The 17,952-nt window shown below is 41.6% G+C and overlaps 2 protein-coding genes across 6 annotated transcripts; one reads left to right on the forward strand and one right to left on the reverse strand.

Annotated features, from left to right (window-relative positions):
- The first annotated feature begins 1,004 nt into the window (after positions 1–1,004).
- Positions 1,005–11,633, forward strand: LOC100693493 (epidermal growth factor receptor kinase substrate 8-like protein 1). Its single transcript, XM_005448205.4, has 19 exons — positions 1,005–1,115; positions 2,073–2,166; positions 2,243–2,401; positions 2,535–2,684; positions 2,798–2,880; positions 4,115–4,227; positions 4,473–4,519; positions 4,603–4,732; positions 4,823–4,911; positions 4,992–5,066; positions 6,392–6,540; positions 7,379–7,523; positions 7,863–7,903; positions 8,001–8,103; positions 8,253–8,378; positions 8,501–8,654; positions 9,199–9,364; positions 9,504–9,636; positions 10,075–11,633. The coding sequence occupies exons 2-19, from the start codon at positions 2,137–2,139 to the stop codon at positions 10,159–10,161; spliced, it is 1,980 nt and encodes a 659-aa protein (XP_005448262.1). The 5' UTR covers positions 1,005–1,115; positions 2,073–2,136; the 3' UTR covers positions 10,162–11,633.
- luc7l (LUC7-like (S. cerevisiae)) lies at positions 11,029–17,873 on the reverse strand. 5 transcript variants are annotated; one of them, XM_019362745.2, is made up of 11 exons: positions 17,658–17,873; positions 16,062–16,132; positions 14,839–15,681; positions 14,611–14,709; positions 13,713–13,823; positions 13,441–13,584; positions 13,156–13,332; positions 12,929–13,017; positions 12,819–12,848; positions 12,546–12,707; positions 11,029–12,277 (listed from the first exon to the last, which is right to left on the reverse strand). In XM_019362745.2, the coding sequence occupies exons 4-11, from the start codon at positions 14,704–14,706 to the stop codon at positions 12,136–12,138; spliced, it is 951 nt and encodes a 316-aa protein (XP_019218290.1). In that variant the 5' UTR covers positions 14,707–14,709; positions 14,839–15,681; positions 16,062–16,132; positions 17,658–17,873; the 3' UTR covers positions 11,029–12,135. The 5 variants fall into 5 exon arrangements, with proteins under 5 accessions (XP_019218290.1, XP_019218289.1, XP_019218291.1 ...); XM_019362744.2 differs by having other exon boundaries at positions 14,839–15,722; XM_019362746.2 differs by having other exon boundaries at positions 14,839–14,933; positions 17,658–17,724.
- Positions 17,874–17,952: the final 79 nt, after the last annotated feature.

A 17,952-nucleotide genomic window follows, 5' to 3' on the forward strand; every position in this document is an offset into this window, starting at 1 on the left:
CACACCAACAAATCTACAACAGAATGGCTGAAAAAGAAAAGAATCATGGTGTTGTAATGACCCAGTCAAAGTACAGACCTCAACCTGATTGCAATGCTGTGGCAGAAACTTAAAAGAGCTGTACGTGAATTCATTTCAATACCTTCAGTGAAGTGAAGCAACATTGTAAAGAGAAGTGGGGCAAAATTCCTCTACAACAATAAAGTCACACAGAAAAGGATTACTTCAGCTTGTTGCTGCTAAAGGTGGTTCTGTTGAATCATAGGGTCTACTTTTAATGGGCTTGCACAGAGTCCTATGACTTCTTTCATATGTACAGCTACCTAACCTATCAACAGTATACACAACTCTACTTTGCTAAGCACACTAAATAACCTTGTCATTTTAGTAACTCCTAAAATCTTCTTCACTTGCAGAAATTCTGAATTTCCCATAACAGCAAAAGATAAAGTTTTGTGGCCCTTTGACCCCATCAGAACAGTGTCAGTGATTTCTCAATTGCCCGATTTCTTTGGGTCCTGAAACAGCAGCTCTGCAGGGTTTCATTAGTCATTCTCAAACTCTTTTGGCATGTTCCTCCCAGAAGCCAAAAACCTTTCCACCCCACAATTTGCTTCAAGTACTGACAATGAAAAAGTATCTGAGCTGACCAATCTCTGGTTTGTTTTATTTTCCTGCACACTGCACCTTTGCATGGACCTCCCTTCCCCCCGTTACTTTCCGTGGCAGCCCACTCCAGCGGCACAGCGACTAGGTTTAGTTCAGGCCTCTGAGCATATTTTTTTTCACCCACTCACTCTGTGTCACCATTCACCAACTTTATCTTCCAACTGCAGCCTAGCCTGCATTTTAACCTTTACCTGTTCCTGTGTGAAATGCACCTGTAGGTGTACAGGAGAGAGAAAGAACAAATATTTTTATCTTTAAGGTGGGGTGAAATGCTGGGCGGGACTCCACAGTGTGACACACCTCTGCTTGTCAAGGCTTTCATACTTCAGGGTGAGTAAGATACCTCTAGTCACACTAAGACTCGAGACAGGTTTTGGTTTCTGTAGGATCAAACGTACACAGCTGTTAACTTCAAGATCCAGGCACTGGAAGTATACCAAGTTACGGTAAGTTGATTTGACATCTATTTCCAGTCTCTCAGATCTTTCATTATTTGACTCTCAAATACATTTAGATGAGTATGGTAATTCATTTTGTTGTATGTTGTATACGTTTCTTGGTTACTCGTAGTAATTTATGAAGGTGTAACTAAACAGTCACCAGTAATTCAGTATTTTTCATTTCAGATTTTGAAGGTTTGCTTATGAAAATGTACTAAAATCAAAAGCACTGTGGACACTTGACTTAATTGTGACTTAACCTGGCACGATTGTGTTAATCTTCTTACCTAACATCAACAAGACCACAACTCTTTCTGTCAAATCTATACAGTTAAGTTGCGCACATAGAATGTATTTTGTAAAAAAATAGTGGATGGATGCTAAGTAAGGCTTTGTTTAGATGTAGAAATGTTTCCTTGATTCAAAACAGTACTTTTACTTATAGTTTGTGCACAAATCATCATGCTTACCGCTCTGTCCCAGTGTTCATATGTTCGTACAACACCAGGCTGGCACCGGGTGCTTATAAATGTGAGGTTAAGTGATTTTTTTTGTGGGCAGAGTTCTTAAGTGAAACCATGTAAGTTATACCAAGTGTTTGCTGTCTTTGATGCCAGTGACTCTTGTTCAGTGGTCACTGAGAAACAGAGAGGTTGGTATCATACTTTGAACTGTTACCAGACAGGTCGGGCGGCTCGCTCGCTCAGTCACTCACGCAGCAGAATCCTGTGTTACTGAGGCAGAGCTGGGATAGACAGACGTAAGCTGGAAAAGGGGAGGGGCAGGGCAAATTTGAATGAGGATATTTCTTTTGTGAGTAAGTCTGTTTAGCTTTAGGAAGTAGGAGCTGCTGATAACTTGTTAAAGCAACACCATTGTTACTCTCTCCATCTACAAATGTCACTCGTAACTCTGTCCAGAATGTGTTTCTGAATGGTCCTGGTATTCTGCTTCCTTTTCTAGGTCTGTGATTTTTTAGGAAAGCTGCTTTATCTTACACATCCCCAGCTGACAGAGTGGACAAAAGATGACAAACATCACTCGACATCTTGTCACAGTGAGTGCCTTCCCTTGAGTGATGTTTTTATCTTGCATTTTTCCTCATGTGCTCATTCTTCCTCATTACTTTGCAGCACCTTCTGACGTTCTCGCTGCAGAACGGGGAAGTGCAGAGCGTTGAGGAAGCTCAGAACCGTCTTTCCTTCCTGGCTCAGAATAAAAAGCTATGGAGTCAACAGATGTACCTGGATGTAGGAGCAGGGGGCATTTATCTCAGAGACGTACAGAGTCAGGTGAGGGCAGGCGCGTGAGTGTTAGCAGGTTATGAGCGGCTCAGTGGATGATGAAGAGATTTAAATGTGCTCAGCTGTGAAATACCAACATATTTGCATCCACAATGACCATCAGTTCTATCTACCCTTGCAGGACGAGCTGGAGAGCTACGCCTTCAGATCCATCTTCCGCTGTGAAGCTCTTAACACAGAAAAACACTTCCCATCCCTCCTTATGTTAGTCTGCCAAGGTGCAGATCAGAAGAAGCCGGACATCCACTTCTTTAACTGTGAAACGGTGAAGGTGAGTGCTGACGGCACGAGGAGTTTCCCCAAGTGTTGTCCTGGATGAGTCATAGGGTCTATTTGCATCAGGTTTTACCAGTGATGCCACTTACATGTTGTCATTTTAAACAGGCAGAGCAAATCTGCGACGAAGTCACGTTGGCAGTTTCGACTTCCACCGCCAGCAAGAGTAAGCTGCCCCCTGATGACCACAGGTACAGTGACTGTCATAATCACGCACCCACGGAAGTGCATTTCTTGGCACGGTTTTAATGGGAGACCATGCTTCTGCATTCATAATCTATTTGCATGGGTGGAGTTTAATTGGCAGCCACAAAAAGGAAACTCAGACCCACATCCCATTTAAAGCAGTTTGATTTTCGCCATCTTTGTCATTATGTCGCATTTTTCCACTGAGTCAAAGCAGCTTTGTGTTGCCATCCACCTGTGTGGAGGCAGAGAGAGGGAGGACAAACATTATAAACAGCTGAGAGAGAGCAAGCGAACGACTCGTTCTACCGGTTTCTACATAACTTAAGAAGGTGTGACAGAGATAGCAAGGCCATTGTGACGGAGAGTAGAGAAGGCAAAGGGAACAGAGGCGAAGGCTCCAGGCGTAATCTGGCTTTGAGAACATTTCTATTTAAAGGACACGTGAAGGGCAGAGACATGTGGTAAGAGACACAGCAGGAGCCTTTTGTATTTACATCTGAATTTAATTAATATTTCTAAAAAGGTGAACTCATCACTGTTAGGTTACTTGCATTTTTTTGGATAAAAAAGTGAAGGCAGACTCACTGTTTTTATTGCTTTCTAATGTAAAGTGTTTGTGTTTAGCGTGGAAACGAGTATGCAAAATTAGGATGTTCACTCTTTCTTCATGGTCGGATAAGGGCTGGAGGATTAACTCTTTACCCCTTGTAAGCCTACTGGGAGTAACCTTCGAAGCTCCTTTTTGAACTAAGCTCTTTCTGTCATATTTCAGACCTGCTTATTGGACAAAAATGACTGGGTTTGCATTAGAAGTTAGTGAGAGTGGTCCCTGTTTACGGAGCTACCCTTGAAAAAACCTGGAAACTGTTCTACTGGTCGTAAAACCACATCTTTATTGATATATACTGAGGTGTCAAAACCCATCATTAAGAGTGCTGGGGAGGTCTTCAGATGTCTTCTTTATAAGGGAAAGAGTTAAATCTTAGAAATGCTGCGTTGATTTAGGAGTGCACTGTGCTCATAGAGCTGTTTGGAGCTCTTACCAAGAGGATGCTGCTGTTACGGCATTAAATGTGAGCTTGTTAATATGACTTCTCGAGCCCTTGCTGAAGGGCGTTTCATTTGCTGGTGCTGAGTGTACACCTGCACCATCATCAACAAAAACACTGTTATCGCCGTTTAACCCGTAGTGCCGTGTTGTGGGAGAAGCACTCAATCTCTCCTCTCGCCCCGCAGGCTTTCTCAGAGTGGAGGAGATATGTTCGACCCCTATAATATACCAAATCCTCCCATGCTGCATGCTCCTAATCCCCCACCTGTCAACCCTCCACCTTACCCTGGACCCAGAGGTAAGAAAAAAAAAAGAAGACTTCTTTCTCCACATGCAGGCCTGTTCAGTAGTGCTTCAGAATGATTCAGAAGGGTTGGGAAAGTGAGCGGGAGGAAAGGAGAGAAGCGACAGGTATTCGAGGCAAACGTCTCTCCAGAGCACAGAGATGGCTTTGTCAGCTTGTGTTTGTGAGAGGGTGGCTTTGGGAAGTGCAGAGATGAATGAACATGGATAAACTGAGTCCCCTGCTCTATTTCACGACAGCAAATGGTGGACCTGATATCTCTTTCCTGCGAGCGGAGAGAGAAGTGGTAAGCCAGCTCATCTCTTTTGTGTCTTTTGTCGCCACTTTTGGCTGCTTTTCATGTAACGAAGGCAATTCTTCTTTCCTCAGGGGATCCTTAATCACTGTTTCGACGACATCGAGGCCTTCATGGGCAAGCTGCAGCAGACTGCTGAAGCTGCAACGGTGCTGAACCAAAGGAAGAAGAAGAAGAAGAAAAGTAAAAAGCAAAGCGCTGAAGGTAAGAAGGAGATGCATAGATTTCTCCAGTTTCTCTAGTTTGAAGCAACATATCCACCAACTGCTGTTATATTTTGTTCCCAAACAACAGACGAGCTACTCGCCACAAAAGCTCGCCCTCCACCAGATGGGGAATTCGTTGATATCTTCCAGAAATTCAAATATTGCTTCAGCCTCTTGGTATGTATACCATCAAGTCCAGCTTCATTATTTGCTTACTCATGGCAGCTGCATATTCATCGCCTCTGTTTATTTCTCAGGCTCGCCTGAAATCAACCATCACCAATCCTTCTTCAGAGGACCTCATTCACCATGTGTTCAAGCCTCTGGATATGGTGAGTCAGGGTTATAAACTCTACCTCAGCAACTGTTGTTGCTATTGCTGTAAATATGAGGTGTTGTCTTTCACTGCAGGGGAGCATGACCAACCTCTTCAAATAAATCCATGTGATACGTAATGCCATGCGGGGGCAAAGTCAACGGGGGGTAAATGCCTAGATTCGAAAGACACATTCTCTGCTTGAAGGCCCAATGAGGCAGCGTTTTTGTTCATATTAGTGGACATCAGTGCAGAACTGTAAGCATGTGTCATGTCAAAATAATGGAAAGTCTTCAGAGTAGTTCAGCGATGTTGTCAGAAGCTACAGCTTCTATTCAGTGTTTACACAGGGCAGTTCCCTGCACAGCGGCCTGATTGAAAATCACCAAAAAATGCAGCATTTGTTTGATCTACGCAGTTTCCTTGGCTGCATTTGTATGCGGGCAGGGGTTGTTGGTGCATACCTCTCAAACATTTGGTTTAGATTTGAGCTTGTCTCGACACTAGAAAGGCCACTTTGTTGTCCCTCGACGCCTGTTTTAAATTAGGACATTGGTAAGTTGCATCTGGGAAAAAAAGGTGGGCCATTTATGGCTGCTTTTTTAGAAATCAAGTGTCTTTAGATTATCATTTATTTACTTTCATTTCATGGAAATGTCCAATGCCCTTCATTAAAGTATCAACATCACTCATGATGATACACCGTGAGTTAGCAGAAATTAAAGGAATATTTCAAAGAATGTGCTTTAATTTTTCCACCCAGGTATGAATCAAATAGGGTGAAAAGGGTGTGTTTGATTTGTGTAAACTGACACACCTGAATGGGAACACGCAGCCTCGTCTCTGAAAGACGTGCGTGTGCTTCTTCTTGTGTGCTTTGGCTTTTGTGTGCAGATGTATCCATTAGGCTTTTTACATTTGTTTTTACATCTGCGGGTTGATGTTCGGCTCTCGGGGAGAAGAATTGGCGGTATTGTTGTCGCCGTTTGCCAGAACCATCAGCGATTGTTAAGACTTTGAATGCCAGATCTATTATAGCAGATGTGGGAACATCAGTTCAGTTTAATTTATATAATGCCAAACAATCCCAACAACAACTGCCTTAAGGCGTTTCATATTGGAGGTAAAGAAATTACAATAATATAGAGAAAACTCCAACAATCACATGACCCCTTTGAAAAAGCACTTTAGCAACAGTAGGAAGGAAAAACTGCCTTTTAACAGGAAGTGACCTCCAGCAGAACCAGGTTCAGGGTGGGGGGGCCATTTCCTGGTTATGGGTGAGGTGAGGAAGACAGGATAAAAGACGTGCTGATTTTGTTTGATCTGTATGTTGCACAGATGGTAAAAACAACAGGAGGACCGGCTTTCGGAGCCGCCGTGTCCAGCCCTGCCCTGACCAGCTCTGCTGTGTCCCTGCTACAAGATACCCTGACTGAGGAGGAGAGGCAGCTCTGGACGTCGCTGGGACCCAACTGGACACACCCTCGGTCGGTATCAAAGCTCGCCTGTCTCTTACTAGTTGTGAAACCGGTGTTTTATTTTTCAGAAATGTCCAAAGCCAGCACATTAAAAACCTCCGGTCTTGTGTTGTATCAAGCTCAACTGTGGCCACAGCCTTTGGAAAGGGAGCATTGTGCCCCTTTTGATTGTTATGTGTCACCTTTTTACATTTTTGGGTTCACTGAAGATTTTATCTGCTGAAGAGCGACATCTTTGTTTAAATCAAGCAATATTTTTGTACTTTGTTTCTCTTGAAATCATTTGTTTTACTTGTGTTTTGAAAAAAGCAGATTTTTTGAGACAGGAAATTAAAGGCAATGTTTTTTTTATTCATATCCACTTCCATATTTTTATTCTTGGACTGAAAGACAAAAAGTAATCCCCTTTGTCTTCTTCAGTTTTTTGTCACAGGACCTCAGTTTTAGCACATGGGGTGAGGGTCGTATCACTTTAAGCCAAAACTTTTCTCTGATTGGCTGACAGCTGAAGCCTGAGCTTTGAGCCCTCAGGGTTTCATTGAAAGTTTGGCCCTGTTTAATAAAACCCTCCATCAGGCTCCATTGTGACAGTATTTATATAATAAGAAGCATAACAAATCAACTTCAGGCATTTTGGGATTTATTGATTTCTCATGTTAAGAAAAGGGAACCGATGGATTAGCTGTCAAATCTACATAAGGCCTATTTTATTTAATCTTGTAAGCAAGCCTTAAGAGGAAATTCCAATGTCATAATTTCCATCCATGAAAACTGCTTGAATAGCTATCATAGTTTTGGTTGTTGAGCTCACTGAAGGCCAAGGCAGTGACTTGTTCTGCTCTCTCAGCTCTCAGCTCCGAGGGCCTGTAGCTCCATACACCCCCGTGTTCTTTGATGGCTGGAAGCCAGAAACCGTGAGGCCTGACGGGCAGGTTTGGGAGGATCCGGTCGAGTCACAACACAAACTCGAAACCCTTCGAGAAAAACAAGAGGTGTGGAATACTTCCATAACGTGATTTAGAAGTCATTAATCGTGCATCAGTGGAAACAGTAACTATGGATGAGTGTGTAAAAGGACAAGACAGGGGTTTAACATACTAACGCATGAATAAACCTTAAGTACAGTAAACAGTGGAGATACAGTTTCCGCTTTTTAACGGGTCAGCTCACATTTCTGTCCATCCCTGCTAAAAACGGTATAAAGTGCACAGTTAGTTCTTTGGTTTTTTGAAATAACACCTTAGTTTCTCATTATATTTTTCTACATATTTTATGCCTTTTGTGCTAGCTTCTGTTGAATTCACTAGTCTAATTTTTTTTTGATCTCACAGCAACAACCACCTCAGCCACTCAGCCCACCAAACGATGACATGTAAGTCATCTACAAGACATAAATTAATGAACTGCTGTTTTTTTGGTTTGTTTTTAACCTCGACTAAATAAAAACAATGTTCGTGTCGTTTTATCAGAGATTCACTCCCACCGGGGCCTGACAGACTCTACTGCTGCAGTTATGACTTCATTGCCAGGAACAGCAGTGAGCTTTCGGTGCAGCAGGGGGAGACACTGGAGGTAACAGAATCAAACAATCAAACTGTTTGTAAAAGCACACAGTAAAGCAAGTCATTTTATGGTGCACTCAAGGAACCATCATAAAAGTCCTGTTATTCATTGTTTGACAAAAGCTATTTGCAGTGACAGCAACACTCTGTGTCTGACAGGTGATCGAGTCATCCAAGCGCTGGTGGAAGTGTCGTAATCGGTTTAACCAGGTCGGCTTCGTCCCCTTCAACATCCTGGAGCCCATGGCTCACATAGAGAGCCCTGTCCACAACAAAGCCCCCAGTGTAAGGAAGCAAAAAAGACACCCACCCACATGCATACATAAATCACACAAGCATGGCTTTGCTCTCGTCTGTACGCTCCGTCAGAGCGAATTCATTTTTTTCTGTACTCCACATTCCTTCAGGTTCCAGCTGCGCCTCCACTTTCCAAGACTCTCACTCTTGCCCCACCCAGCCCCCCTGCTCTGCCCCAAACCACCCCCACCCACTCCCCACAGCGCCCACGCAGCTTGCCATCATACAACCAGCATGTACAAGCTGTCGAGGAGAATGACAAAGGTAATGGCCTGCAACTTTAGGTGTCCTAGACTGTGGCTCTGTAGTGCAGCGGTTTGCACATTTGCCTAACAGGTGAACATTTCCTAATTTGATTCCTGGAAGAGACACAAATCCCTTCGTGGTTGCGTCAGGAAGGGCATCTGGTGGAAAAATCAAATCAAGGATGCAGAGTCTAAAATGCTGTGGCTCACCTCCCCTCTGAATAGAAGAGCAACTGCTTCTTACTCTTGCTTTATAAAAAATACACTTTATTGTATTAATATATATATATATTCCTCTATTTTATTTGTAGCAATGTTACTAAGAATAAAACTGCATAAACAGGGAGCTATTGCATGCAACTCTAAAGCTAAAGATACAAAAAAAGTGAGAGGCTACTCATAACTCATCACCTAATTATGGATTAATTATTTTGGATTCAAACCATGTTCTCATGTTTTAAGATTAACGTTTGAGCTTTGTTTTTCCTCCACTGAGTCCTGCATTTATATTATAATTTGAGCATGAAAGTGACCGTTACTTCTTTAATCTCCAAACTTTCCAGTCACGCTGGTCAATGATGAGCTGCTCCAGAGGCTGACGAATGGAAAGACCAATCTGAACAAGCCCCTCGTCATCCCTCGCTCTGCAGACACCTCCCTCCCCCTTGACTACCACTCTCCTCCAGAGGAGGTGGCTGAGTGGCTCAAAGGGAAGGGCTTCAGCGAACCGTAAGTGACTGCAGATAAACCATGTTTTGTGTATAAGCAGGGAATGCTAGCTCTACTTGTGTGTTTTGCCATTACAAGGATGAACTCAGCAGCTCCACCAGAGTATCCTCTGAAGTCCATTATGTTTTGTGTCCCTCAGGACAGTGTCATGTTTGGGTGTGCTGACAGGCGCCCAGCTGTTCTCTCTCAACAAGGAAGAGCTGAGATCTGTGATTCCAGAGGAGGGTGCCAGAGTGTACAGTCAGCTCGCTGTGCAAAGATCACTGCTAGAGGTAAGCCAAAAGGGAACTGCTATATCTTTAAAAAGAAAACCAAATCAAAGCCTTCAATATTAACATTTTTAAGGGTTTCAGGAAAACTAAACATGATCATTTTTGGCAGGGTGCAAAGACACAATTATGAGTGTAATCTGTGATTTACTTAGAGGTACTTACTTACATTTAACATATTTTCATTCATCTTATATCTTTCATGCTGAACTGAGAACATTTTATATGTTCGGATCAGCAGACAGTCTAATCCAAACAGAACGAGATTCTTATTTTCAAGTCCAACTTGCCATCCAGATTGCCCTGGAAGAGTCTTATAATTCAGGAAAAGATTAAGAGCAGAAGGCCTGAACTCGGTAGCACGAGGTTTAAATGACTGTAAACAGCTGATACTTTTCATCTCATAGCTACACAGTCTAAATTGATTTCTACTTTTTACAGGATGCCAGAAGGGCCACAGAGCTGGAGGCAGTCATGGAGAAACAGAAAATGAAGGTCGATCTGAAGCTGGAGAGCAGTACATTGTGAGGAACAGCATCCACATCGTGAAGAGCGTTACATGAAGGACTGTGTTTTCCCGTCCCCAGAGACCAAACACGTGGCAGTAACTTGGCTATCTAACATTAAATCACGCCACGAGGGTCGTTACGGTATTATTACCTGATGTCAAAACCAAGCTTTCTGCCAGCAAAATGAGACGTGGGATTTTAATATAACCAGGTGCCGTGCAAACTAAAGGGGACTGATTTTGCTTTTCCTTATTTTACGCCATATATGTACAGTTACAGTGTTTTTTGTGGATGCTCATATTAAACATGGACAAAGTTTCAGAGATTGGGGCACGTACAAGTAAAGCAGGAGTCAAAAGGTCAGATTTCAGAGGGCTCCGCCAATTTTTAGGCATTTTTTTTCCTACTCTTGGCTTTGTATAATAGTGCAAATATAATATACCTCAGGTACACACTCAGGTTGTTTAAACCCTCTGATTGCAAGGGCCAGCCAATCAGAAGAAGGCTGGGTTAAAGAGAGGGGAAAGGAAGCTAGAGTGGTTTGTTCCAGGATGAACTGAGGTGTTGGACTAAAGCCCAGTATAAGAAAAATAAGAATTAATCTGAACTGTGAATCTTGCAGTGGTTCTCCAGTAGAATGCAATAAATCTAAAAAATGGAAGAGCGTAAGAGATCCCCCTTAAATATTTTAACACTGAAGTGCCTTGTTTGCAATGCATGTTCATTTTAGTGTGACAGCTGTCTTCTTCTCTGCCTAATTAACTTAAACAAAATGTATTTATCTTTGTAATACACATTTGTAAAAATTCAGCCATTAGTAACACATCTTAACAATGACACGACCTTGTCAACACAATTCAACACACAATAAAATTTCAAATGGTGCTTTTTTTTCTTTTTTTAATTGAGACTTTAAAGAAAGGTTTCCAGCAGAACAAACAGATATGATTTCACACATTAGGTAAAGTAGTGCATCCATTAAAATCTGTTCGCATTTAATCATATTGGAAAAGAAATCTGTCCAAGTTGGGCCAAAAAAAATGTTTAAATTTTTCACTCAAAGGTAAGTAGATCTGAACTTGATCATTTCTGAACCTACTGCTTCACATGCCGACACAAATTCTAAAGATATTGTTTATTTGCAGTATGTTAAAAAGAAATCAAGATAGAAAGAAATGATAAAGAGACTTGCCACCAATACAGATCAGATTTTACTTATACTGAAGAAAGTCACCTGTAACCTGATCACTTATAATAATAAAAAAAAAGACAAAAAAAGGAGGCAAGTTGGATACTAATGCTAACATCTTTAAAACCTTTGAATTTGAAACTTTAAGTGGGTTTTAGAGAACTAAGTACTGAAAACCATTATGTAGACAGACATTCGAGAACTGCACTGAAACAGCGAAACAAAATCTTCAAGGAGGGAGATGAGGAGGGAAAAAACAAATTAAAAAAAACTACTTGACAAGACTAGGCTTTTTCAGACAATTAGTCAGCCTAGAATATATTTACAGACAGATTTTTTTTTTTATTATTTATCAAAAGACCATCAGATAATAATAAAAAGAACATGGACCAGTCACATTTTTATGCTCCAGTCCAGCAGATCAGTTCGCCTTTTCTAGTGGACACATTTCAGGGCAGTAACAAGACAAGGGATGGACTGGATACAGACAAGCCACCGAGTTACAGATGTGGGTATTAAGAGTACACTCCACTACTGACCAATAACCCGCCAAATCCAAAAGCAATCAGATGTATCTGATGCTATTTAAAAAAAAAAACAAGAAAAAAAAGAAAGGGAAAAAAAAAACTCCATTTTATACTTGATAGTAGGTGTGCACTCTGGCTGCACTAAAGCAAAGAAAGGAGGCAGGCGGGAAAACAGAGGGGTGGGGGTCAAGGCAAGGGCTGTGTTTAACATTAGGATATTATAAATGGACAGACGGGAGGAGGCTGTGGCGTTGTCGTCATGGATGGAGTTTGGTCTTCAGAGGTCCCCCATGTCTCTGTCGTCTGCCCTGCGGGAATCCGACCTGCCATTCATACCATCCCTTCTGTCTCGCTCCCGTGACCGGTCTCTGGAGGAGCGATCACGGTCCCTGGACGAGCGCTCTCGATCTCTGGACGACCTGAGGGAGAAAAACGATACGAATATTAAGGTTAGTAACACAAAATCAAAAGAGCAGTTGAAAAAAAGACAAGAATTGTATGTGTAAAATGCCAAAACACAAGCTTGAGCTGGATAAAGGACTCAAAAAAAGCCCATGTAATTGTTGTTTCCTTTTATTTTCACTGACTGTTCTTCAGTGACGCAATCAGTATCCCACAGATCTCCATGTGTTTGCTTAGCTTCTTTCACGGGTGTATAGATTAAGAAGGGTTTTCGTCTGTGTTTACTTGTGTCTGGAGCTCTGCTCGTGGCTGTGACGGTGTCCTCGGCTGCGTGAGCGGGATCGGCTGCGATGCCGCCTCCTCCTCTCCCTAGAGCGTGAGCGGGAACGGCGCCTGTCTCGTGACGAAGAGCGTGAGCGTCTCCTTCTGCGGTCACGAGAACGGGACCTGGCAAAGACAGCAGACAGCATATTTCGTTAGCTCACTTGAGCAGAACAAATCTGACTCATAAAAGACTGGAACGAATTAACTGACAGATCGAAGAGGGAGCTTCCTTACCTTCTGTGCTCTCTGCTCCGTGATCTGGTCCTATAAAATAAAACCACAGAGTTAAACAGTAAAACACGCACTGCTATAAATGTCATCTGAATTTTAACATCGGCACTCACCTCCTCCTCATCCTTTCCTCCTTCTCCCTTTCTTCTCGTCTCTTTAAGCGCTCCTGATTCCTCTTCTCTTGCTTCTCGACCACAGTTTTCTGATAAAAATAAATAAATAAAATAAAGTCAAAACAAACAAATATCTAAAGCCTTGACATCATCTTCCCTTTCTTGTGCGTATTCAGCCCCATGTCACTCATGTTTTTATGAGTTGGCTGTAAACAAGGTATACACACCTTTAGTTGGTCCAGCTTTTCTCTGATCTGAATGAAGCCGAGGTGAAGCTTCCCGCCAAAATGGTCAGCCAAACGACGGTCGTTGTCATGGAGACCAAGGTAAGCAGAGCACACCTCACACACCCGAAGCTTCTGCTGCTGAAAGCTTGAGGCTGGCATGGAGTTTCTGTATTCTTCCTGAAAAGGTTCAAGAGGGAATACAGGAGACAGCGAGATGTCAGAAGTTCAGAGAATTAAGAGACGGAAAGCACCACAAGCTTGAAGCTCTAAGAGCTCATTCCTTACCTCTGCATCCTTCTTCTTCGTGCGGACCTTTTCCACCTCTTGCAGGACTTTCTGAGCCTCATCCACATTGCCCTCAGCTCCGAGCTGCTCAGCCTTGGCCAGGAGCTTTCCGATTTCCTCATTCAGCTCATGCACCTTCTCTGCCTGCAAAACAGCCACACCAACACAAGCGACACCTGTTATGTTGAGCGAAAAACACACTGACAGGGTTCACTGGATGTTGCGTAAAGAAAGCCAGACTTTACGAAACGTAAAAATGTTGCATCATTCACCTTTGCTGCCACCTCTGCACTGATCTCTTCTTGGGTCTCAGCCAGGCGCTTCTTAGCCAGTTCTGTCCTCCGATCACAGTCCACAATAAAAGACTCTAGGTGATCCACTGCCTGTAGGAGCAAGACCTTTTATTAACACACCCCGCAGTCACTTACTTTCTTGTTTTGATTTGCACTCGCACAGTTTCAAAAACACTTTTGGCACAGATGGCGCTGACTTGCAAGACAGATAGATAGATAGACGCTTTATTGATCCACAAGGGAAATTATTGCGTTACAGCAGTAAGATAAAGAATACAAATAATACACTTTAACTATGTTTATATATTTATTGTCAAGTAAAAGTGTCACAAGCGCATGCCCAGGGCCTTAAACCGTGAGAAAAAGCTATTTTTTTTTAATATGCACAACACTGATAAGAAAAACAAAGAAAATAAAACATATAAATGAGTTAAAGAAAAGTGAAGAGTCTAAGATTATTTATTAATGCAAGTTGCACAGTCTGCACACAATAAATCAGGGAAACAGTTGCAAGAATGTATAAAACATAAACGTGTGGAATCTGAGGCATGACGGGTATGTTCACCTGTCGCGGAAAGAAGAGATTCAGCATTGTTTTTGAAAGCGGGGTTAAATCATTTTAAGGGAGGAGTTCTGTTGCCTCAGTCGTGTGGAGTGGAGCGTGTGAGATGGGCTGTCCATGATGGAGAGCAGTTTGTTCAGTCACCTCCTGTCCCTCACTCACTCCAGTGCCTCCAGATTCTGGCCAATAATCGTTCCAGCTTTGTGGAACCATTATTGCCCCCCCACCACCACTAAGTCGGCTACAAAGCCAGCAACTTCAACCAAATTCTACATTGAAGACATCTCCATTATTAATAAAAGGAACTTCACTTACATCAAGCTCAAAGAATAGGTCTCTCTCCTTGGAGGCAATTTCATAATCAGCCCGAAGTGCCAGGTCATGGATCTTAGTGCACTCCCCCAGGTCCATGCGCTATCGCCAAAAACACAGACAGACATGAGTTATGTTGCATAAACTCAAATATAAACAAATTATAATGTAAAAAAAAGGACTGCAAAAGTTAAAGACACTTGGGTCAAATCTGAAGCTCGTCTCACTTACAGTTCCAGAGAGGATGTCATGTGGGCAGCAGTTGAGAAGGTGACTTTTGCAGACTCGCTCGTCAGTGAACTTGACCCTCTGCCGCGTCTCATCCCCTGAAACAGCCCAAAAGAAGAACCAGTGAGACAGCCCTCACATACTCGATAACAGTGGCGAGGTATCCAGTGCTTCAATACATATTAATGCAATTGTACTACATACCACAGATCCATTTAAATATTTTGTACCCATCCAAATGAATCAAAACTATTTTGTATATTGCTGCTTGTCAGGGTTTTCATTGTACTTTATTAGTGTAACATTACAGGTATCCATTAGTAGAGTAAATGTGCCTCTACTGGACTATATTAATGTATTAATGCAGTAATAAAGGTTGCTTTGTATGTGTGTGGTACTTTTTTCTTATCCTTAGTGCTTACCTTACCCAAGCCTCAAATGTGTTATTATCAGAGCCTCAACTCAGTTAACTTGTTATAAGGCTCAACGCCCACTCTGTAAATATGGAGGGTCAAAGGATTGGGCTGGGAGGGGTGCAACATAACATTATAATAATACAATTTAAGTTTCAGTTAAGTCGTGTCAAGTACAACAGCTACCTTAAAGTTGCATCATTTTCATTAGAAAATGGAAGATGGCCACAAGGACTACAAATAGAGATTTTAAAATTTAAATCAAATGTTCCAGCCAAGCCTTTATTTATAACTGTGAACATTCAAAGAAAATTCAAAACAAGGATGCAAAAGAAATCCAAGGAAAAAAATTTAGGTTATACACACTGCGACTTGCACCACATACTGTACCCTTCTGCATCTTCAAGACCTCAGCTGCAGAATTTTAAACCCGCTGCAGAAAAGTATAAATGGGAACAGTTTTCTTGCGCACACCTGTAGTAAGAAGTTGGGAGTCATACACAAGTCAGATTGTAAATGCTGTGTGCAAAGTTTTTTTTTTTTTTTTTCTGTGTGTGGACTGACTGCTAAAATTGCCTTCTAAAAACAGACGTGTAATGGAAAACTGCTCGTTTGGACTCAGCGCGACCAGACGTCTTAGCTCAAGCTGTGTGATACTATTTCAAATAGTAATACTAGTGCCACTGAAGATTTACCCATTTGTGTGATTTTTTTTTTTTTTTAAGAAAAAAAAAAGGCTACAATAACTTCCGGAAGGCAAACAAATTGTTTGGATATTCACCATAACAGCTTTAAAAATTATGTGTGACTCACGGCTCGATGAACATGAGGCTTTTCTGCAACTCCTTTGCAGATTGATGTAGGCTGGCAAAGATACACTGAACCTTAATGAATAAAATAAAGGGGCCACAATTGTTCAGTCTGTATGCAACAAAAGTATGGGAAGAATTTGATATCATATCTCATCACACATACACCCACAAGCTCACCACACAAATTCACTCTTACTCTAAAGCTCAACTTTATTAAAAAAAAGAAAGAAAAAAGGCTCAGAGCTCCAAATTTTACACAACCAGCTGTCAGAATAAAATATTTATAAAACGGCAGGGCTGCAAGAAACTGCAGTCAGACCTGACAGCTGATACATATATATACACACACATACATACATTTAAATTACGCTTCTTCAGGCGTGTATTATACATGTTTTTCTACCGTTGCACAGCACCATTGTTACAGGTTATGCTGCATCTATTTATTCTACTCTAATATGCTGCTGTAATGATGTATTACACTTCCAATTAATCCCAACTATGGGACTAAATCGGGTTATATTATTTGCCAATTAATGTTTGTATCCAAATGGCTGGGACCTAGTAAAAAAGAAAACACTTCATTTAGGACGTTTTTCCACTCATTACTACAATAATCAAAATTCACGAGCAAAGTATTGTACTCGGGTTCTTTTTAAATAAAATCTTTTATCGGGTTAATCTCATAACTGTTTTATTATCAAGTATATGAGCTAAAACATTTTGTTCCTTTAGAAAAGTGGTTCATTTTGCTTTTAGCAGTACTGGCAGACCGACTACAAGTTAAGGTCTGTTTATCGTTTAACCCTTGTTTGGTGTTAGATTACTCTTTATTTAATCAATACAGACATAACGACTAATGCAAAGATGCTTAATCTCACAGGTTTCTGACAGGTTTACTTTATCTCAAATCCAAGCAGTACTGACCACATACATGGAATTCACCTGTAAGAGCACAGCTATGAAAAAACGTGATACTCGTTTTAGAGACAAAATGTAATAAAGAAAAATCTATCAGAAAATATGGGTGGAAAAACATTTTTATCCGAAAATATATTATCCAAGATATACATGGGGTAAGTTTACAGTGTTACGTTATTGTAAGCAAGGAAGGAAGAATACTTTTTCTCCTTCTAAACACTGAAAACCCAAACACCGCACAAGGGTTAAAATTATGTCAATTAAACTATATAAATATGCCGTATAGATACAGTAGATATACTTACTACTAAAAATTAACTAACGTCAGGAATATATTCTTGTACACTGCCCAATGCTTCCTAGCTTGGCGCCTCACAGTCCACAACAAGTAGCTAGGTTTAGCTAACGCACATTACAAGCTAGGAATTTAGTAAAACCTAGGAGTAATAAAAGGGAAACTACAACCTATTAAACTACAATGAGCCACGTTGGATGCAAACATTAAATCCTCACATTAATCCTTAACAGGCTGCCTGAATATAACGTTACTTTGTCCCACAGCCCTCTGCAGTACATCCATTCATGCAGCTCTGTCCATCACACGCCAACACAAGCCAGCCTCAGCAGTGGCTCCATCTTGGCTAGCTAGCTCGGCTAGCATGCTACAGCAACTCACCGTCCCTCGCTGTTCCCATCAGCTGGTCGAGCAAAGCTCTCATTTGAGCTTGGGCAGACATTACTGCGGTTCTTCCGTCGAAAGCGTTAAATAAAAGTCAATCAACTTGAAAACTGTTCCTCTGTTTGATCGGCTTATTTGAGAATTTATTTATCCAAGCATCTCCTTTGCCGTTTCTCCCTCTATTTCTTCAACTCGCCCGTTTCCGTCCAATATCCGGGAAATGACGAAACTATTCTGTAGCCTCGCTAAACCAGGAAGTCCCCAAATTCCAACTGAAATGTGCCAATCGAAA

This window comes from Oreochromis niloticus, linkage group LG8 (genome assembly GCF_001858045.2).
Source record: "Oreochromis niloticus isolate F11D_XX linkage group LG8, O_niloticus_UMD_NMBU, whole genome shotgun sequence".
Lineage (NCBI taxonomy): Eukaryota > Metazoa > Chordata > Actinopteri > Cichliformes > Cichlidae > Oreochromis > Oreochromis niloticus.